Here is a 22,922-nt window from a genome sequence, read left to right on the forward strand (position 1 = left end):
TAAAATGTATGGGGATGGGAGCTGATGCTGCAGGAGGAAACCGGAGGAAATCCATGCAGAACAGGGGGAGAACATACAAACTCCACACTCACTCTGCAGAACATGGGGATTTAGCATTCGCCAGGATGGTCGGCGTTTGCCCAGGGAAGGACGGACGATCGATGCTCGCCGCGACCAAGGGGTCTCCGGGAGAGGACCAGCTGCTGCTACTGCAGGGTGGGTGGCTAAGTGATCCAAGTCTGCGGCTGCGTTGTGTTTTGGTCGGGGCACTGTTGAAGACGCCAGCCAATCCCGAGAATGTCGCCGTGTGGAGTCACTGCGTTGAGTTGTTGAACGTGCGATTAGTTGGAGGCGCCGGCCAAGTTCCGACACTGTCGTGGTGCCCTATAACATTGAGGGAATTGCATGGGAGAGAAAATGTACCCGAACTGCTATTTTTCCCTTATTAAAAAAAGAGCAATCCTCACAGTGTCTTTATTTATTAAGGGCCGTCTGGTATTCACCACAATGCATTGCAGCTCTTGAAATATTGATTTTTTTTATTTACCGAATTTGAAGAAAATGGCTCTTGTTTTTTAGTGGCCGACCCCTCTCCCCCCTGGTCCATTGGTCCAGAACTATCGCTCAGCACCGCCACGCGGTCTCCACGTGTTACCTCCACGTGAAGACGGCGTTGCCTAAGCCACGTGGCTCGTCTGCCCTCTCAGCGATTGGACGCTGGCTCACCCCTCCGCATTGCCAATTGATCTGCGACTTCACGGGCCACTGTCCAATCACAGCCGCCGCCCTGGACACACCCTCCTAATGTCGCGCGCTGATTGGCTGGCGTTTCACAACTCCCCCGCCCCCCTCTGTTACACTAGAAAACGTCAAAACACGTTGCGAAGTCAATAATAACGCTATGTGCGTGTGGCCTCCATAGGAGAAATATGATGTGACGTTTCGAGTAATGGCCCTTCTTCATAGCACATACATGGAGAGGTCAGAGAGACGGTAGATATTAAGAGTGGGGTGCTGCACGTGTTTATTCCATGTATTAAATACATTTTTGGTGACCATTTTTAAATAGGCAAAGTCACATAGATAGGTTCAAAAACTAATAAAATAAGCAAAAAACTACGACGCCTGATGACGGTCGATTGTGTTGCGATCGAAACGTCGTGGTTTATTATTTTATTATTTTTTGAACCTACCAACGTGACTTAAATAATACCCATAAACTTCCGTAGCGGCGCTTGCGATTGGCTGAGAGCGCCCACCTCAGGGCGTCTCCGCCTATGCGCGATTTTGATTGGTTCCGCGAGACGTCGTCTCGGCGCACCCCGCCCCCCTCCGCGCATGTGTGACGTCACGCCGACGCCTAAAATTACGGCGCCATCTTGCGTAGGGGATCACCCCCCCCTGAAGTGCGTGGGCGTCGTCCGTGGGAGCGGTGGTGCAGCGGTTAGCGCACTGGCGCTCCAGGGATCGATCCGAATATTCACGCGTACTGCGGGAATCCGATGAGCTACGAACTCACGCGGCCCATGTTCGATTCCGGCTCACGACCACTACTATCTGAACCGGTTCTGGACCTCCCATAGGTCGACTCAGTCTGAAATGAGTACCTGGGTGCGGTGCGTAAAACACCACCACTGGGGGGGGAGACAAAGGCGGCCGGGCGTGCCACCGTGCCGGCCTGCTACTCGCTAACAGCAGTCTTATCACGGGGCTACGACGGGAACTAAAAGTGTCCCAAATAGTTTGACGGCTTCCGCAATGCACGCGGGCGGCGCTCTACCCTGACCAAGATGGCGACCGGAAGAGGCTTCGATAGGTGGTGGCGAGCGAGGGGGGGGCGAACGGGGGGGGGGGGATGTTGTTGTGGTGGTGATGGTGGTGAAGATGATGGTGGGTGGTGGTGGTGGCGATGGTGGTGCTATTGGGAGTCTTTCTCTAACCACGGGGGCTGTCGTCGCCGCGGTGACATTTTAACTGACGCTACGAGCCCCCAGCCCCCGCCCCCTCGTTTCAAGGTAATGTTGTTAAAACTACAACAGCAACAATAAAGAAAGTTTTCGTCTAGTTTGTTAATCCACTGCTGGATGAAGGCTTCCCCCTCCACGCTCGGTAATTGCGGGTTTATTTAGCCATACTTCACCACGCTGGTCCGTGCGGTGTTGGTCTCTCGTACCGTGGGTGGCTTTCTACTCTCGTACTGTGGGGGGCTGACTCCTCTCTCGTACCGTGGGGGGTTTAACTTCTCTCTCGTACCGTGGGGACAGCGGTGGTGGTGGTTTCACTCCACACGTGAAACCACAACTCTAAGTGGACCGCGATCTAAATTATGTACAGTAATATAAAATAAACAACGACTCCATCGACAAAGTCCGTCTCTCCGCATGAAAGTTGAAACGCACTTATTTTTTTACACGTTCCCATCCATCAGCCGACATTTTTTCGCAGTGCATAGGTTTCAGCGTTGATGAAATGCAATTTAAAACTTTGGGTCGGTTTCACGAGGCAATGCCTCGTTCAACTGGACTGGAATTACCCCGATGTGTGTGTAGGCTGGGACCCTCTCTTGTGTCAGATGAATGGGTATTCACTACAACGTTGTGTAGGGATATGTAACTCGAAGCAGTCGAACGGTTTTTGGGGTATTACCAAGTTGTTTAAAGATTGTCACGTTTAACACATTCCTGCGAAGGGAGCTGGTAGCAACGTTGGGTTGCTCGGTCAATGGCCAGGGTCATTGACCGATATTCCGTAAATATGGCCGACTGTGAGGGCGGGCACAAGCCGGCGTGAGTAGGTTAAACGTTGAGTATTCTTAGGTTTTTTCGGTAAAGTCACGTAGGTAAAACATCAAAATTAATAAAAAAAGAAAATAAAAATCACGACGTTTCGGAGGCAACGTGACTTTACCGAAAAAAACCTAAGAATATGAATCCTTGCAGTCACGTAAGCTTCAAATCTAGAATAAACGTTGAGTTTTATAAGGGCACCACGGGGTGACCAGCCCCTCCCCAGCCAGCCCCACCCCTCCCACCCCCCACCCAGCCCCACCCTCCCCACCCAGCCCCACCCTCCCCACCCCTCCCACCCCCCACCCAGCCCCACCCTCCCCACCCAGCCCCTCCCTCCCCACCCAACCCCACGTCTCCCATTATTGGATTCATGACGGACGGACACAATAATCCTCTGTGGGCTGATGGAACCAGGAGGTTCCTACCAGTAAAACGGTTCCTCCAGTCAACTTTACTTTTGCATACCTGTCAACCCATACGATTTATCCCGTATTGTACAGGGAAATTGAGTCGTCAGGCGTACAGCCGTTTCAATAAGGGCATTTAAACAATGACTTTGTGTTTCTCCCTTGTGGTGCGACTTTGTAGGATGAACGTTGAGATTTTAAGGGCACCGGGTGACCAATAAGGTCGGAATTGGTCTCTAATAAGGTAGGGCACTGATAAGGGGATGATAGGTTGTAATGGTGAGTGTCGTGGTGGTGAGTGTAGTGGTGGTGAGTGTTTATTTGTTTGTGCTCCCTTGTGATGGGACTTTGTAGGATGAACGTTGAGATTTGTAAGGGCACGGGGTGACCAATAAGGTCGGAATTGGTCTGTAATAAGGGGTTGACAGGTTTGCTTTTGTCAATCCACTGCTGGATGAAGGCCACCCTCACGCCTGCGCGTGTCATGAGGGCCGTTCCCCGAAACGTCTACAATTTTTTTTTTAAGACTGTAATTGACGAATGTGATCATTTGACGATCGAGTATTACTTTAATATCACAGTGCGTGCGTGCGCACCGTTGCCAAAGCAGAATCGCCGAATAATGATTGTGTTTAGGATATAATGACGCTTTGGGAGGAGCCTCTTTGTGGGGTTTTATCACTGAATCATGAGGGCGGTCGGTCAATAGAATGCCCTTCTCTGCCGTGAGAAAAGAGGAATGTGGATGAGGCCGTTCTCGAAACAAATAGGACTTGGTGCGGCTGTTATTGTTCTGCGCGCGAGTGAGCATTTTCGTTTTTACTCGGCTGGAACTCTGCTATTGCCACACGTCAATATGCTGTAATTTTTGTTGAACGTAACAAGAGTTGAACAATTACACGCATACGCCCTCGAATTCTTTACACACCTCGCATGCATGACTTACAGAAAGTCTTGTTCCGGACTGACGTCTCATTTATTGGAGAAGGTGCAGAATATTTCATCAACGTTTCGGTACAGTAGTGATATTAAACATTATTCGGTGACGATGCGGCTTTGATTTGTGGCGCACAAGCGATTTGTGCTTTTAAGAAGGGCCATATCCCAAAACGTCACCTATTGTATACGCTTCCTGTATTTCTCTTTTAAGGCAGTGTTATTGACAAACATGAGTTTTTTTGTTCATAGCAATTTGAAAACCAGACCAATACAAACCAGTAAAAGCCTGACTGAGTCCTCAAGCCTCGTGTTAAGGAGCATCCTGCGTTTGGATGTTTGACCAAGTCAGTTTTAAGAAGTGTTTATTTTTGCCAGGAGGGGGCGATGTTGCTACGTAAGTCGCGATGAAGAATGGGTTTTACCCTGTCTGGAAATTAAACAGGTGTTAAGATGTTCAAGCGCCAAATAGAACCCTTTTGATACTGGGCAAAAAAAAAGGTCCCATGATATTGTGAGTGATGTTTAGAACTTGGACCGTGACTTCAGCCCACGATGCCCTACGCTTTTCGAACGTCACTCCATCGTTAACGCCGTGCCGCGAAGCAGACGGCGCGTAGTAATTTATGGTGAATACACCTGCAGTATTAACTAGGGTGGCCTCCCGTTACGAGCCTCGAACTTCTGCAAACAGCAGCGAACGCTCTACCGCCGAGCCACGCCACTGCTCGCTACGCCCCCTTCCTTCTCATCAAGCGTCTCAGTATTTCCTGCTTGTAACCTTTCTCACTCAGCACTTGGTGATGATGATGACGGAGGGCGGCGATGACGGACAGCGGTGAGAGGTCAAGGGTTTGAGGTCGAGGAGCGGCGGGGGGGGGGAGGGTGGCAGACATTGCCCCCCCACATTGCCAAGGGCAGCAACATGAACGCTGACGGCCGAAGCGTTCGCATCATCGAGTGGGAGGACCTGGACAAGCGCAAGTTCTTCACCTTGGGAATCGTGATGACCCTCGCGATCCGCGCCGCCGTCTACCCCGCGTCGCTTATCCGCACGCGCCTGCAGGTGACGCCCCTCCTCCTACCCCTCCCCCCCCCCCGGGTGTGCGATGTAGCGCGATGCGATCGCACTTATTATTATTAACGCAAAGCAGTCGTGCAACGTCGATTGCGACGGATGTGGCCGCGTGTTTGGTGGGAACGACGTCGGTCCCGACGTTTTGTCCAGCGTGCCGGAAGCTTCTGCAGAGCGGATCCACCCCAGAGCACAACCGCAAAAACCTTACGCAGTGCATTTTGACATTTATACCGCACGTTGTGGAGTTGTATAGCGCCTGCATAGAACTGCATTGGAATATTCTGGACAGAAACAGTGGCCATATTTGTTTAACGAGAGTCTTATCAGTCCCTATGGGAACCTGTGGGTCTCTTTTATAGGTCTGTGGCTATCTATGTCAGTTTTTGTAAGTCCATGCAAGTCTTTGGATGTCTGTGTTCATCTGTGTGTCTCTATACGAGTCTACGAGACGCTGTGTGAGTCTGTGGGTCTCGGTGTGAGTCTGTGGGTCTCGGTGTCAGTCTGTGGGTTTCGGTGTGAGTCCGTGGGTGGGTCTCTTGTACGGATTTGTCGATCGCTATGTGACTATTTTATAAGTCGGTGGGTATCCATAAAAGTCTTTGGATGTCTGTGTTGTTCAGGTGCAGAAGGGCAAGAGCGTGTACAAGGGCACGGCGGACGCGTTCGCAAAGATCGCACGCGCCGAGGGCGCCCGGGGCCTCTACCGCGGCTTCCTGGTCAACGCCCTCACCATCGTCTCGGGCCAGGCCTACGTGACGACTTACGAGCTCGCGCGCCTGTACGTCTCGCGCTTCAGCGACAGCAACGCGCTCAAGTCGCTGGTGGCCGGCGGCTGCGCGTCGCTAGTCGCGCAGAGCATCACCGTCCCCATCGACATCATCTCGCAGCACCTCATGATACAGGGTGCGTGCCCCCCTACTCCTGCCCCCGCCCTGCTCCCCTGCGGTGCCTGTGGCAGTTAATGCTGTTGTCTGATGATGACTGTGACGTTTGTATATACGTTTGTATTAGAGTCTCGAGAGGCATTTTTGTTCAAAAAGTTCGCAGTCGAAATGGCGATGTTGCCGCCGAGTAATTTACCGGTAGTTTTTCCAGCATTGGGATGTTGTTGGCCAATACCGGCTACATTGTGCGGGTGTTGTTTCAGCTATGGGGAGGAAAGCGGAGAACCCGGGGGAAACCCATGCAGAACAGGAGGAAAACGTACAAACTCCACTCTCACTCGCACACACACTTGCACGCACTCTCACACAATCACATTCTATAAAACAGGAGGAGAACCAGCCACAGTAGAGCAATTGTGGCCATGCAACCCAAACTGTGGACCGTACAGTAAACCGCTGCAGTCTGCGCTTCTTCAACGGAGGAGGAACAGCGACACGACGCGAACTCTCTCTGCTGAAGCCTTCTCGTCGTAGCCAGCAGCCGCAGCAGACCTTGACATTGGCATCGAGCTCCTGAACCACATTGCCGCTGTCATCACACGCGACAGCAGACTCGAGCGGTTGTTGACGTGTCGATTAAACGGTGCAGGGAAGGACAGCGGCGCGATGGGCCGGTTCCACTTGTGCGCCACGGAAGGCTCGGCCCTGCCGCTGGGCCGCTGGCGCATCGTGGCGGCGCAGATCCTGCGGGCGGACGGGCCGGCGGGCTTCTACCGTGGCTACACCGCCTCGCTTCTCACCTACATCCCCAATAGCGCCGTGTGGTGGCCCTTCTACCACGCCTACACTGGTGAGACACCGCGCCCCCACCACCACCACTGCCAGGCTTTTGCTTCCCCACCATCGTCATCATCAGCCATGATCGATCCACTGCTAAATGAAAGCCCTCCCAAAGCCACCACCGTCGTTGTTGCCACATCTTACAATCCTGTGATTTCTAGTAATCAATCCAGCACCGGCGCACGAGCTGTTTTCATCACTCCGTCTCCATTCCTAGGCTGGCATTCCAGAATTTTCCATTCCTTAAAAACATCCCCCATCTCTTCTCCTCTAGCCCATCCTGCTTCCACTACTCCCTGCTCCCGCCCCCCAGCTACGACCAGACCTCCCCCAACTCCTATCACTGCTCCGATCACTTCCCCTATCACTACCCTGATCACTATCCCTATCACTACCCCAACCCTTGCTTAATCACTCCTAGCTTTTATCCTCTCACCATAACTACACCACTGCTTTTAATATCCCCACTCTTTATTTCAACCACTATCATCTCATGTGCAATGTTATAATTGTTGTAAAGCGCCTTGGATTAAGACACTATATAGATCTATCTATATAGGATTAGATGGTGCGTCATCCGTCCTTGCCAATGAAGCGTCCTGCCCAAGCCAAATTACTTTACTTTACAATTTTATGTCATCAACCTCCATCCCGATTACGTCGGGAGGGACGCAGGTTAACGAGATGTCTGTGATTGCGTGGAATTTGTCACGCGTGCCTACAGCACCTGGCAAGCACAAGTGGTCACCGATCCAAGTACTCACCACGCTCCACCCAGAGGAGCTCCCTAGGTCGCAGGAGATAGGGTGTAGTCAGGGGCGTGGATCTACTCGCATTGTCTGGAGCGCTGCACTTCCAGTACCATCGCTCTGCAGGAGGTGGCAGGCTTGCATCAATTTGCTCTTTGCACGGTTTATAGTAAAATAATTTGTGTTCATCCGACTCAACAGCGGAGGAGAACTAGCAACTTTGTAACCGTGGCGGCACACCACGGGAAGGTGAGTACGGTCGGTGAATTAATGTACGTGGAAAGGAAAGAGAAGGGGTGGGAAAGAGACGAAAGGGATGGAGGAGCGGAGGAACGGGAGCAGAGACTGCAGGAGAGGGGGGGGGGAGGGAAAGGCTGCATCAGGGACTCGATGCTACTGCACAGAGTGGAGTCTGTTTTCACAGTGGGCAGTAGGCAGAGAGGGGGAGGGTTTTAGAGTGGGGGTGGCCACACACAAGTCACGTGGATTACAGGAGGCTTGAGCTGGTTTGGATTTAGAGTTGATTCATTGCTCCCGGCAAGTAAATCAATTCAGTGTGGCACTAAGAATACATGTCTTTTTTTTAAATGATCGCTCTCTAACATTTTCACGACTGTGCTATCGGTGTTGCAAAAGCACAGACGTGGGGAACGGTCCACAAAAGTGTATATCACAGAGATCCCTTCATCAAGCGACCTCTGCTCCACGCCGCTGAAAAGACATCACTCCCCCACCCATGATGCGGCCAATAGTAACATTCGGTGCACGGCAGTCAACCCAATGTGTTTAATTCTCAGAGAATTTAGCCGTGCTAAGCGCCGAACTAAATGTAACGTGGTGGGTGGTGTTTTTTTTTATAGCAGACATTGGCTACGGAGTACAAGTTTCCCTCGCTCTGTGCAGTAGTAGTAGCAGATGCTCTCCGAATAAAGGGCACACGCACACAAAGCAAAACCGCATGAGGAGACAGCTTGGCGAGTACACACAGTACACAATGTTGTATCTGTGTGTGTGTATCTCTCTGTGTATGTACTCTATATGTATCTCTGTCTGAGACAACTTCCTGCCGAGTAGCGCATACAAGACACACTGTTGTGCCACGTACGACCGCATAGCCGCATGTAGAGTGAATTAAAACCGCGTAGTCGAGCAAATGTTGGGTCGAAAGAGGTTATCCGCATCTACAGTGCGAAGTCGCACAAACCGAACCCACGTAGAGCAAGGGACACCTGTACCAAGCTGGGCACATCAAGTCAACCAACCGCGCTTGAGATCCCGGTCTAAATCACAGGCAGCGGCTGAAAGCTGGGTTCGAACGGAGGATCTCGGCGACGACGGCTCTGCGGTCTCATTTCTGATTCCCGTGCCGGCGTATTTAGCAGCCGTGAAATTCCTCAGCCTGTTTTAACCTCTCTGAGCCTCATCAGCAGATGCGATGCGAGTTCACGGTTTGATGCAAATGCTGCTGGAAAGCATTGATCCAGAGAGTCCCGTAGGGTACTGAAACCTAATGGGTATTTTATTTCTTATTTGTTTTGCGTGATGACCGATAGGTCAGCTCGTTACAAATGTATCGACGGGATTCCACTCGACCTGGTAACCAATGACTGCACCAACAAAAAAAAACGGATGTCGATTTAAATTTGGTTTCACATTTAAATTTGACGAACATTCCATCCCTGGGAAGTGAAACGTCGGTTTGACCGCCGCGTGACGAGCGTCGCTCTTTGTCGCAGGGCAGAGGGAGAAAGTGCTGCTTCTTGCTGACCGAGTGTAAAAAGGAGAGGTCACTTGGAAGGGACGTCAGAGGAAGCTCTGCAATATCTCCTTCTGCGGACCGTTCTCCGGGAGGCGTTAAGCTGCTCTGTGAGAGCTCGGATTGCTGCATCGCACGATCATGATACATTTTTGGGTCATTTATCATCGAGGTTGGCTTTGGCTGAAGCAGTGATAAACCGGTCACGTTTGCTCATCAAGTTAAACACTTTATTAACTGGCTGTGTCAAGTGGAGGAGGGTGTACGAGACAATGTTTTACTTAAGCGAACCTGACCAAAAAAAAATCTATTCCGAATCGCAATATTGCTCGCGAAAGGCCGACGTGTTTGGGATCAAATTGGGTAAAAGATGAAAATAAATTATTGACCGACACCCCCGCTCGCCCACCACCCCCGTCACTGTTTGTGGTTTGCACAACAAAGGGGCAACTAATTGACATCAATAGCCGCTCACGTGGAGAGAGGCCCTTTAATGGGCGCCAACATTAGCGCTCTGAAGGCCAGTAATGGTTTAATCGCAGCCTGCCTCTCTCGCCCTCTGTCGCCCTCGGAAAGGGCATTTTCTTTTGGCTTTTTCCAAAACGATATTTTATTATTGCACATTCAAACGCACAGTAAACTCCAAAGGCGGAACCGCGCGGAGAAAGACGCAAACAAAAACGTTAAATCGTAACAAATTGTGTCGTCAGTGTAAATGTAAGAACGGGGATGGCGAGTGTATCCGTGGGTAGTGTTTGAGTGGTGAACAGAGCCAGGTCCCTTGTCGCGATAGTCTGCTCATAGTAGACAGAGTTAAGACAACGGAGCGAGTTGAGACCATCGCACTACCCTGAGGCTGCCCATATTTCCCACGCAAGTTTATCACATTTAAGTATTTAACCCCCACACTAAGGGCGTTTATTCTGCCGTCCAATCATGCGGGGTTCATTAAGCAGGAACAAACAAACAACGGCGGGAGGGTTTCCCCACTTTCACTGCGGGGACGTTTTGGCCGAGCGGCCCTTTTTCAGGAACACGTCGAGATCCCCGTCGTAAACCTCGCTTTGAGTTGACGCTGACATCCATTTGAACTGCGCCCTCATCCAGCGGTGGATTGTCGCAGGCGGCCACAGCTCGTACGTGAACTCTCGTTCATGGCAAAGGCCTAAATAATTATTTTTAAGCCATCTCGTTATTCCGGCCGCTGCTGCCCCAACCGCAGAAGCGCGCTCTACGTTTTTACGGCTCACTCAGGCTCGGCGTAAGAATGCACTTTGAGTGCCTGAGTAGATTTATTTATTTTTTAACCGGCAACGCGATATCTCTCGGCGCTCAGGGGGAAAGTTCAGGCGGAGGGTTTGGCCGTCTCGCGTACTCTCTCTCTTGCTTTCTCCCTCGCCCTGTTCCCTCTCTCTCTATCTCGATCTCTTACATGCTTCCACTCTCTCACGCTCTTACTTTCTCACTCCAATTCGCCCGCCCGTTCATTCGCTCTCTCTATCTTGATCTCTCCCTCGCTCGCTTTCGCTCTACTCCTCTCGTTCACCCTCTCGCTCACCCTCTCGCTCACCCTCTCTGTCTTTCTCATTCACTCACTCTCTCGTGAATTCGCTCACTCAATCTCTTATTCAGTCACTCTCTTTCATTCTCATGCTCTCGCTGTTTCTACTTTCCTCCCTCCCTTCCCTCCCACCGCCCGCTGCCTCATTAAAGATGGGGGGGGGGGGGGGAGGCTGCATGAGAACCACATGTTGAGATGACAGACGCACAGCGCTTGGCCTGCCCCGGTTTGCCCCACGTAGACTCAACACGAGACGCCTCGCTCACCCCCCGCTCAGGGTTGGTTCGATCCCAACCCTGACGCCTGTATATTTGGAGTTTGCGTGTCTCTCTCCCCGTGGTTGTGTGGATTTTTCTCCGGGCCCTCCGGTTTTTCACTCCACATTTAGAAACATGTATTTTGAATATTTGGCTGCTATAAATGTCCGCATGATAATCCACTTCGTTGAGCTATCATTTGTGGCCAGGTCGCTTCTGAAAAAGAGCCATATAGCTCAGTGGGGCCTTACTTGGTAAAATAAAAATCGTTTATTCTTGACCATGTAAATGAATGGCAAGTATTTTTCTGCTTTTTTACTATGGCAGAAAAAATATATGAGCATAATTTGTTTAAGCACGCAAACTCTGCACCGGTTGCCTGCAACCTTCCGGTTTTTCAACAAAGGCTCCCAGGTTACCAGATGCTTTTGGCAAGAGCACTCCATATAAACTGTGGAGCCCTCTTCAAGGAAAGAAAACTGACTAACTTTTACCCGTACCGCAACGAGCACGAGCACGAACATGTATTGGAAGGCCGAACGCATGTTTCTCAATCCTTTGCCTTTATTGAATTAAAGTCGTCCCCGCGACGCGTGGCCGATGTTCCGCTGGCCAGCGCGGCGCTTGCCCCAAGTGATCACGTGGCCCAATTTTCCCCGGATTCCTTCAATCCCCCCCCCCACCCAACCGCGTCCACATTCTCCTCTCGGTTTTCCCTCCGCCGCCCCCGCAGCAGCAGCTTACCTCCGCGCGCGCTTTATAATGCGAGAGGCGTGTTGTGCGTTTCGCGGTGTTTTGGCAAGGAGGTCCGTTTAACCCCAGCGGGATCGCATCGTGCCAGCGGAACTGCTGCTGCCAATGACGATTGGCAGGTCCACAAAGGCACGGTCAGCAAGTTTAAAATCACTCCTCATGCAGCGCTCTACCTCGGTGGCCCTCTCTGCGTGCTGTGCACAAGGACTGTTGCCCGAAACTTCGCCTTTTGTACAATTGATCAATGCTCTTAGTTTTTGTCTTTTTTATATCTATATAAAATCTCTGTCTTGTCAAGTTTGGCCAAGAATCCATTGACAGGTCTGTATGTGTGTGTGTACGTTTAACTGCTTTCGCACCGTACGTAGCCAATCGGGGATGCGAAAATCAACGCAGCTTCGGTGCAGTGCAGGCCGCACCTGCGCAGCCAGAGACGGCACCGGCGGGAGATGTGCGTCATCCGCCAGCCTGGTCACATTCACGGCCGCGGTGAAATTCAAAACCCTCCCGTGATTGTTCCCTTCCGCCTTTCTGCAACATAATAAAAAAAAAAGCGATTTCCCCGTCCTTTTTTTGCGAAGCGGACGACCACGTCCGAGGCACGTTGCGAGTTGCTAGTTTATGTTCAGTGTAAAATTCCAAGGTGTCGCTGGGAAATCGCACGTCGGGGAGAATTGTTTTTTTAGAAGTCAATCCGGCTTGTGATGCAGAACGACAAGTTCATAATGATGTCTTCCTGTTCGTACACGCGAGTTGGCCCAACGTCGCCCCCGTTGTTGTTGTCGTTTGTTTGTTGCGCACAGAGCAGCTGGCGAGCGTGGCGCCCGAGGGCTGCCCGAGCCTGGCCCTGCAGGCGGTGGCTGGACCCCTTGCCGCCCTCACCGCCAACACCGTCACCAACCCCATGGACGTCGTCCGCACGCGCATCCAGGTCAGGGCGGCGGAGGTCACGACGGGGTATGGGGACGGTGGGGGTGGCGGTGGGGGTGGTTGGGACGATGGGGGGGGCTGACCCGGAGTGCCACGGGTGCCAGAGGGACGATGGAGGCGTTGGCACAGCGAGATCGCGCCCCACCCTCATGCTAACCACGCGCACCACCCTGCTAGCGCCAACCTGATCTCGTGTTTCTATTCTGCACACCTTTCCTATCCCTCTTAAATCTCCCCTCATAAATGCGCCACTTTTCTCTTTTCTGAATACGTCTCATGAATCTTATACCATCCACCCACCCACTTCAGGATTATCCGGCCGATCTGCGTGGAACTCACTCTATGTGATTCGTCTCTTAATTTTCGGCCAGTTCAGCGGCAGTGGAACTCCAGACAGAAGTGGATCGGCAAAGCTCACAAAGCGTAACCACGGCGCCTTCCTCCGCGACAGCCTTGGCGCTGTAAGAAAGGCGCCGATACCAAACCCACTTATTTATTTACGGCCCTTTCATATGTTACCCGAGTACATCTGAATACACGCTGCTGCTGTCCCACTGCCCCTCTCTACACTCGTTGTGTTCACCTCGTGCTCCGCCGTCTGGTCCACTGCTCTGGGCTCTTCAACCGTCCCCGGGCCTCGTGGCTGGACCGGTCTCCGGTTATTTTCTTTTAATTTCAAAAGCGACGCTGCCGTTGAAACGAAGAGACGCGGCAAAAACAACACGCGACACGATCCTGGCTCCTTCGCTTGGGAAGTCACGTGACTGTGGGGGCGGGTGGGGAGGGTGGGTGGATGGGGGATCCTTTGTAAATCCGTTCTCTCGCTGGCTGCGAGATGTTTAAACGCTCCGCTAAATATTTTAGCAGTGTGACAACGAAAAGAAACTTAAGCGCGGTGCGGGACAATTTTTGCAATTTTTCTCTTCCCCTCCCCACTCCATATTTGTTTTAACATAATCCGCACGCACGCATGGCTTCGCCGTCCAGACGTTTCAGCTCTCTCCGCTAGAGCTGCGTTTGTTTGTCTAAGAACCTGCCGGCCGTTTAGCGGCGATTCTTACAACAACAAAGAAAGCCACAACCAAAACAGAGAGCGCCCCAATGTCCCGCTCTGCCAAGTTGCTGCCACGGTGGATTTCGTCCGCGCGGTGTCTTGGAGAGTTTTCCCGAAGCGAACGCGAACCATCTGCTTCCCCGGCGAGCCGCTCCATCGCTCAACACCGCTCACGCTTGTGTTGCGGGGGGGGGGGTAGGCAGGGTTGGGTAGGGGGGGTGCCGTATCTGATGAGGCTGTTGCCCGTGGTGTTGGCGTTGCCGTGGTTTTGTCTCTTCCGCCGCACGCTGTTCGGGTCGCACCGCCGCAATGCGTGTCATTTGGCGCGATGTCCGACGTTTCGCTCCATGTGCTGGGAGCGCAGGATTCACAACACACCTCCGATAAAGCATTGCGCCGATACTCACATTCACAACAAACCGGTTTTACACCGCCCTTCAAATTCATACCCACTCTTCAGATTACCGCGATTCGCATTTGCAAAACATTGCTTTACTAGGATTAACATTCATGACATGTGTCTCTGTGTAAGTATATGGGTTTCTGTGTGAGTCTGTGGGTCTCTGTGTAAGTCTATGGGTCTCTGCGCAAATTTATAGGGGTCAACGTGAGTCTGAATCTCTGTGTCTTTGGTCTATATGCGAGTCTGGAATTCGCGATGCACGGATCGGGCGATTCACTTAGATTCTTGCACCCGCGGTGCTCCCATCGAGCCCTGTGCATGAGAGGCGATCATTTATAAAGCGCGCAAATTACATGCAAATGGTATGCTAATGGTACTTTAATGAGATGCTAATACTACAGTTAGGCTAATGGAGCAGGGAAAGAAGAAACCGTGCAAATGAGCTGGAAATAAAATTGATGAAAAGAAAAAATTCTAATGAAATGGTCGGTGATGAAGGAAGCAGCCCCAGTTGTGAACCTGGGTATGAGTTCTGGTTAAACCAGGTTCTCAAATCGAGTGCGTTCATGGCCTCCACCAATGACTCGCATAGAGACCCATAGACTCGCATTGAGACCCTTAGACTGATGTTGAGACCCATAGACTCGCATTGAGACCCATAGACTCGCATCGAGACGCATAGACTCACATGGAGACCCATAGACTCACATCGAGTTCCATAGACTCACATGGAAACCCATAGATTAACATGGAGACCCATAGACTCACATTGAGACCCATAAACTCACATGGAGACCCATAGATTAACATGGAGACCCATAGACTCACATAGAGACCAATAAACTCACATCGAGACCCATAGACTGGCATTGAGACCCATAGACTCACATGGAGATCCATAGACCTCACATAGATGGAGTTTTTTATGGAAATTAAGTCTGTGTAATGATCAAGCGAATCTCTCTTTGATTAGAGGCACAATATAGCAGTCCAGAAAACGGAGAGAGAGGAAATCCGTGTGGGCGACCCTTCGCGATATTGTCTCCCGTGGCTCGCCAGGAGAAGCAGGGAAACGTCGTGGTTTTTGTTTTTATTTTCATTTAATCTAACTTTTTTTATTCACTTGATTTTTTATTATTATTTTTTCTATTCACTTGATTTTTTATTATAATTTTTTCTATCTACGCGTCTTTACCGAAAGAACCAAAGAATATAGAAGCAGGGACCCGCTGTGCCGCCGTGGGCCATCCTGGGCCGTTAATCCGCGCTAAACAGCGGGGTCGCCATAAAGGAGGGGAAATGTCACGTCCTGGGGGCTCGTTAAACAAGCCGACATCCTGGGCTATTGTGCGGCCGTTGGGTGAGCTCTTAAAGAGAGAGCCGCGCGGAAAATTGCCCCCGGTTTTATGGGCGCCGGGCGATGTGGCCGCCGTCGCTTGCGTGTGCCGAGGGAGAGAAGAGGGGTGGGGGGGGGCATAGGAGTAGCAGGGACAACGAGGAGGAGGAGCCGGCATCTGACACGGCCTTGGCTAGTGGAAAAGTTAATGCCACAGCCGTTGAGTGTGATTCGAAATTGGTTTGGTCGATTAAAAATTCCGATTCTATTTATTCGTCACCTTCCGGCACACTGCCAGCTCTCAGAGAATGGCTTCCTGGAAGGTGGCATTGCAACCGTCCGTTTGTTGGACCATACTTCACCGCGCTGGTCTGGGGTGGAACAACACTCCACTGTGCTTGATAGAATTCAGAGTTCAAGCAGCAGTCTAGGTTGATTGATGATCCAGCCCTCGCTCATTCACTCGAGTTACCTGCTCACTCGGCTGTGGTCAGTCGCCTCCCTGTCACTCTTCTTTCGCCAGTGCCATGAACTTCACTCGTTGGTTTCTCTACCCACATTGAGGACTTGGGTCTAGACCAGACGCTGGCTCTCGAATCTCATCCACCATCACGCTCTGTTCAGCCAGCACACTGCAGGTCACCACATTTTGTCTTCCTGCTGTTTCCTCTCTCACCCACTACCGTGTGGATTTCCCCACCGTCTTCTCTTCCCCCCGCCCCCCCCCCCCCCAAGCTTTTACAACGATAACCGTGATCAATAAAAAAAAAACACGCGTCGAAGCTCTCTCACCTATTGGCACTTATAGTGCTGTTTGTTGCTGGCTGCTTGACGCTGCTCGGCAACTGTAACATTTTTTTTCTAAATCCACCCAACTTAACCGAGAGGTGGAAGGCAGCAGCTCCGGAGAGACCTCCATCCTCACCTGCACAAACACGGCCCGCTGATTGACACGGCAGATAGGCGAGGAATGTTAGTTGGTTTACAGAGAGACGCCAGGGAGAGTCCGCGGCCCCAGGTTCTACTGCGGAGTACGACTTAGAGAGACAGAGGTGGGGAGCAAGGAAGGGAAAGGGGACAGGCGTTTAACCCCCCGCTAATCACACACGCACACGTACACACACGTACGTGTGCACACCCTTTTATTTGCTCCAAATTCCTGTCTGGTCGCCTTGAGACTGCCAGGTGATGCGACCTCTGACCCCGTGGCACCGCCGCTGGGAACGCGAGCGGCAGTCACGCCCGTAAAGACTGCCGCCCCCTCCGCACGTTGTGACCACCGTGTGGGATGGCTTTCATCCAGCAGCGGATTGATATATGCCAATGATATCGGTGATACCGACGATGCCGATGATATCGATGATGATTGCGACGATGATGATGGTGACCGCGATTGCTGTGAAAATCCCGCAGCTCGATCGTCGCCTGTGACCGCTTTGTCCATGCCCGAGCCGACAGTTGCGCAACAGAGAAATCGAACGGTGCGCTCGCGATCGCGACAACCAAACGCGTGTTGGCAAACGCGTCGCTACGAATCTACCGTGGACAACTGGTTGCGACGGCGTCCACGTATCCGCGATTCAAGTTGCACGCGGCCAAATTGCTTGCAACCGATCGCTCACGTTTTGCACGGCAGCACACGGGGGCCACAGGTTAACCCCAACCACCCCGGCTTTAATAAGAAGCGTCCACTTTTTTTTTAGTTTCCGCACGCCTGCGCGTGCGCGTGTGTGTGTTTGAGCTGGAGGGGAGAGGGCGGAGCAGGCCAACGTGGGAGCGCGCTGGGGTCACGTGACCCCTCTACCCGGGTGGGCGATCTGCCCGGCGTTGAGAGAGAGGGTAGGAGACAAAATTGACGGCGGCGGGGCGGCGGCGGCGTCGGCGAGGGTTAAATAAAGTGACCGCGTCTCTGCGGAGATGACTCAGAGAGCCGTTCTGAGTGACCAGCCTCTGAGCCACCCGGATTAGGTTTCCCCCGCTCCCCCCCCCCCTTGCCCCCTCCCCCCCTCCCTCCCAACGTATGTTCTCCAGTCGGTGTCACGTTCTGCGCTCTCCTCCTCGCACGTTAATGGAGGTTGGCCGAACATCGCAACGTAGGGCCGCAGAGCTTGGGCAATTGTTGTCGGCGCCGGTTCTGTCTGCCGCCTTCTCTGAGCGCCCATCTGTGGTTTCCCGCGCCTCTGAATCTACGGGATGTGCGCGGCGGCGCGTTACGCGCTTGTCACTTCCTGCTGTGAGACCGAGGAATCAATGGGGAAGTCTTTGGCGGAGCGGCGCGAGACCCTTCGTGTCAAAGAACGGCCCGCAGAAACGGATATCCCAGAGCTACTGCTGGGATTCCTTTGAAGTGACTTCTGTTCCACGCAGCGAGGGGGGGGGCAGCACTGTGAGAGAGTAATCATTAGATTGTAATGTTTGAAAAAAGATGATTATGATGACGACGACGATAATGATGGTGGTGGCAGTGATGGCGGTGGTGGTGATGATAAGGATGGTGAAACTCACAATAATGATTGTGATGAGAGTGTTGATAATAACGATGTTTATGATGACGATAATTAGAACAATTGTAATAATGATTTGTGACGGGAAAAAAATGCTCAAGAAAATGTACCACATTGAATGTGTTATGAAGTAGGGCTATTGCCTCAAACGTCGCCTACTATATAATTTCTACTTTAAATTAGAGCCAGATCGTTACCAGGTGACCCAATCGAAAATCAAATCATGATTCTCATCACCGGCAGCGAAACCCACAGGGTAAGACGACCGTGGCCTCCTCCTTCGTGTGGCCGCTGACGTCGTTGATGTACAGCAGCAGCCCTCATTGAGCCATAAGATTGCGTCCGGAGTAGTCGAGCGGTGAATTTTTGCTGCGACGATGCCCCCTCCTCCTCTTCCTCCTCGGCGTGTGTGTGAATCGGAAACGGCAACAATGACGTCGGCGGCGATAACGACGTCGACGATGACGGTCTCCCCTACCTGGCGGGTGTGCAGGTGGAGGGCAAGTCGTCCATCGTGGGCACGGTGCGGCAGCTGCTGGCCGAGGAGGGGGCCTGGGGCTTCACCAAGGGCCTGTCGGCGCGCCTCATCTCCTCGGTGCCCACCACCGTGGTCATCGTCGTCGGCTACGAGACGCTCAAGAAGCTGAGCCTGCGCGCCGAGCTCATCGACTCGCGCTGCTTGTGACGCCTACCCGCCGTCCCGCCCGTCACGCCGCGACCCACCCACCCCACTCCCCCCGCCAGTATCGCGACGAGGCTTCCTTGCGTTTCGACTCCAACGGGAAGAGACAACGGACGATGAACAGGCAAAGCCATAGAGCCACTCAATGTGTTGTAATGGTCAAGTTGCAGCCCTGCCGTTATTTTGGCTCATGCGATAGCCACGCTCGCCCAGACGTCTCGGTGGTGGGGGGGGGTCTGATGGGAGCGGCCGCCACGAATTGACCTCCGCCGCTTGACGTGACTGCGGCCGTTCCTGTTTACGCTGCTGGGAGATGGAATTGAACCGGCGACCTCCGAATTGCAGGTCCGCTCGGTGTGCTGCTCACCCCTTGCACCGCCGTGGCAGCAGCGTCCCAACTTATTTATGTTTTTACTTTTTACTTACACTAATTTAACGACGATAATTTTTTTATATATATCACTGGCCCGTTAAGCTCCGCGGACACAGCGGCGGTAACTTGGCGATTGCACGGGCGGTGCAACCTCACCGGGGCCCCACGAGGCGCTGGCATCTTGAGCCACCACGCTAATCGGGTGCTAGAGGGGGAAGTATTTTATCCCCGGCTACGCGACACCTGCCACGTAAAGACCACCACTCGCCATCGACGTTTACCCGTTACCGTGGGCAATCCGAGCTGCACTGATTGGGTGCTGGGAGGGGGAGGGAGGGAGGGGAGTTGGCGGGTGAATATGTTGAACCTGGCAACAATGCCGCGTTATTTTACGTGATCTGAAGAAAGTCCATTGCCTGAAACGCCACCTATTACTTCATCTCCATTTTAAGGCCACAGTGTTATTGACGAACGTGAGTTGTTACTTGTGTACCACTGCCAACGCAGCCTCAGCAGCAGCGTCGCCCAACAGCTATAATACGAGTGAATTACTTGATAACCGCATTTTCATTTCACACGGCCATCGCATGGATCCACCGTTGCTGGCCACACGGAGACGTCGGAACGGCGGCCAGAGTTACGCCACATCGGGTGGTACCGCTCAGCGAGACGTCTGCCCCAGGTTAATGGAGACACGTGGCTGACAAGGTTACAAATATGTCCAATTGACAAACTGCCCCCTCCCCCCTTCGATAACCATTATGCCCCCCCCCCCCCCTGTTCATAGAGGGCGAGGTTAAGAGGTCGTTGTTGATGTCACCACAGCATACACACACACACACCTCGCAATCATTAAAGTCAAATCCTGAACGTCGAGGTGTGGGTTCTCTCTTCCCCTCGGTCGCTGACCTCTGGATGTCGGTCCAACGCCGGTCTTGGTGACCTGGCCTCCTCCTCGACCACACGTCCCACCCATCACATGCTCCGCCTATCCCCAACCGACAAGTTTCTTACTCAATCGTCCACCCTGCACACACATCCCACTCCATCACAACTTCCTCTTCCTGGTTACATCTACGGCACTTTCGAAAAGCCACGTTCTACTCACAACCCCCTTTTGTGGAGATTAAAACAGAGCAAAAAAAAAATCAATGCTATGCGATTATATATATTTTTTCCCCAGTAATGTAGCTTGATTGTTTTAAGGCAAGCAGCTAACAAAGCGTCGAACGCCGCTACCTCTCGGACGCGTTGCGTCGAGCGTAAATTTGTAAACGTAGAAATAAAGTGATGCTCGAAGTGCCCACGTTGCACGCAGCTCCCAGAGAGCGCCGGCGATTGTCTCCGTCCGGCGACGTCCCTGGATTCGTCGCGTGCCGCTGCGCCGTCGTCGTAAAAAAAAAAAACTTTCTCGTCCTTCGGCTCTCCGCGGTCGCGTTTGGTGGCCCTTTTGCCGAAACGCTCCGGAGGTTTTATTTCTCGCGCAGAGAACGTCGACGGGTTTTCGGGCTGCTGGTGTCAGATGTCCCCTCTTTGCAGAAACGAAGAATGTTTAATGGTTCTCTCTTCCTCTTGACCTTTTAACAAACAAAAAAAAATGGTTGGGGATGTAAAGCGTAATTGTTGCCAGATCCGCACGCGGGTTTTTCTCCGTAACCCTAATTCTCGGAATCGGATGCAATTTTTGCACTTATTTTTTTACACATTTTCTCCGATGTCTTGGCGATCGATGCCAGCACCGTCGTCGTTACGCGAGGCCTGAAAATCCATTGGAATCCTTCGCAGGGCAGCGCGACCCCCTTCGTGTTCGAGAACGGTCCACGGAAGCGGATATCGAAGCGCTACCTCTGAGATCACCGTCAAGTGAGCTGTGGTGCACGCAGAGGGCAGCACTTTCCCACCCGTTCTGCCGTACGAGCGTAACGCCCGTCACATGACGATCAAACTGAGATTTTAAGCCTCAGAGTTTGGTTTTAGCCAAATTAAGTGCCGCACCAAATTTTTACATCATGTTTTGTGCAGTTATTGGCGACTGGGTTGAGATCACCAACTCGTTCACTAGATAACCCAGTTTGACCACAACTCGATCTATGATGTGACTGTTACTGAATCTGGTTTTATTTTAGCAGGTAATGGCCACTGAGCCATATAGCCATATTTCAGAAGCGATCTGGCTACAAATGATAGCTCAGTAATAGCTCAACGAAGTGCCTTTTCACGTGAAAATCTATAGCAGCCAAATTCTCCAAACACATGTTTCTAAATGTGGAGGGGAAAACCGGAGGATCCGGATAAAAAAAATCCGCGTGACCACGGGGAGAACGTGCAAACTCCAAATATACAGCAGCAGGCTCCAGGGTCTGGACCGAACCCACGACCTCCTGTATACCAGGCGACGTAGTCAACATCTCGCCACCGTGGCGCCCTGTACAATGGGTCCTCGTGTAAATCTGCGATTCTCGGTGTGAGTTTCGTTCGAACCCAGGATCTCAGAGCGGTCTGACCTCTTGAGCCCCAGCCGCTGTCGGACACACACACGTTAAAAAAAAAAACGATCACGTGTGACACGTTAAGTCTCGCATGCCCAGCGTGTGCTTTTAATTATGTACATAGCCTCGTGTGTACGCGTGTACGCGCGTGTGTGCGCTCTCTGCATCGTGCGACGATTTGATGGTCTGTTGGAAACGCGGCCGCTCTGTGCGCGGCCAACGCTCGTGGTTGCGGCCTGGAGAGAGGAGCGAATTAAAAACCCTCTTTGATTCGTACAACGAGAACCGGCTCTGGAATTTCTCCGTCGTCCGTATCGGGTGTCCCCTCTTTTCAGGAGAGAAGGGCGGTGGTGGGGGGGGATGACGATCGTTTTGGACAAAAGAGAGGAGAAGCCTCTCCCCCCGAGTGGGAAGCGAAGCCGGCTGCAGCCCGGCTCGGCTGCTGCTGAGATCCGACACCGACTGACGCACTCGGAGCCCTGGTCACGGCTTAGAGCGACTGCGCTAAGGTTGAACACGTCCACTCGCTCTCTAATCGTCCCCTCCCCCCCGCCGTCTGTTGTTGTGCAGAACTCCGGGGGGACGAGGTGGCGGTGGTTGCTCGAGCGAGCGGTCGCACGGTCGCGAGTTCAAATCCGGGTTCGGAGCTAATTCGGCCCATCATCCCACCAGGGTCGATAAAGTGATGACCACCACGTTGTGGGAGATGTCAACAGTGGTTGCCCTACTTTGATCACGGTTGGCTACGGTGCGATAGAAGTTCAACATGCATGCATTTTTTATACACTCGCCTGCTGCCGCCATAGGAACGTGGAATTTCAACCGCTGCCTCTTAGAAGACTATAGAAAGCACCGATGCCTCAATGCTCCGTTGAGCAGGATGTTCACTCCGACCTGCGCTCTGTAAGAGGGCTGGAGCGATGCATCGGTGAAGCGGTTATTTTTTCCTCTCTCGAATTCGCAGCTCACAGCTCCGAGCGCCGCTGTGCCCGTTGCATTTTGACGCGGAGTCCCAAAGTTGCCGTCAACGGATTCGGCGGAGTCGCCGGGACAGCGCTGGGGGGGTCCAAAATTTTAGTCGAATTGATTTCTCGCGACCGCGTCTGCCACCGGTCCCGTTCGGCACGGTGTCCCGCGCTCC

At 52.5% G+C, this 22,922-nt stretch overlaps 1 protein-coding gene across 8 annotated transcripts; it reads left to right on the top strand.

The window, feature by feature from the left end:
* Positions 1-1,791: 1,791 nt before the first annotated feature.
* LOC144950799 (solute carrier family 25 member 44-like) lies at positions 1,792-22,067 on the top strand. Of its 8 annotated transcripts, none has more exons than XM_078880902.1 (7): positions 1,792-1,816; positions 4,927-5,198; positions 5,831-6,113; positions 6,744-6,944; positions 7,659-7,812; positions 12,814-12,941; positions 18,731-22,067. In XM_078880902.1, the coding sequence occupies exons 2-7, from the start codon at positions 5,058-5,060 to the stop codon at positions 19,180-19,182; spliced, it is 1,359 nt and encodes a 452-aa protein (XP_078737028.1). In that variant the 5' UTR covers positions 1,792-1,816; positions 4,927-5,057; the 3' UTR covers positions 19,183-22,067. The 8 variants fall into 8 exon arrangements, with proteins under 8 accessions (XP_078737028.1, XP_078737027.1, XP_078737026.1 ...); XM_078880901.1 differs by lacking the exon at positions 1,792-1,816 and adding an exon at positions 1,855-2,109; XM_078880900.1 differs by lacking the exon at positions 1,792-1,816 and adding an exon at positions 1,855-2,015.
* The last annotated feature ends 855 nt before the right edge of the window (positions 22,068-22,922 follow it).

This window comes from Lampetra fluviatilis, chromosome 59 (genome assembly GCF_964198595.1).
Source record: "Lampetra fluviatilis chromosome 59, kcLamFluv1.1, whole genome shotgun sequence".
Taxonomy (NCBI): domain Eukaryota; kingdom Metazoa; phylum Chordata; class Hyperoartia; order Petromyzontiformes; family Petromyzontidae; genus Lampetra; species Lampetra fluviatilis.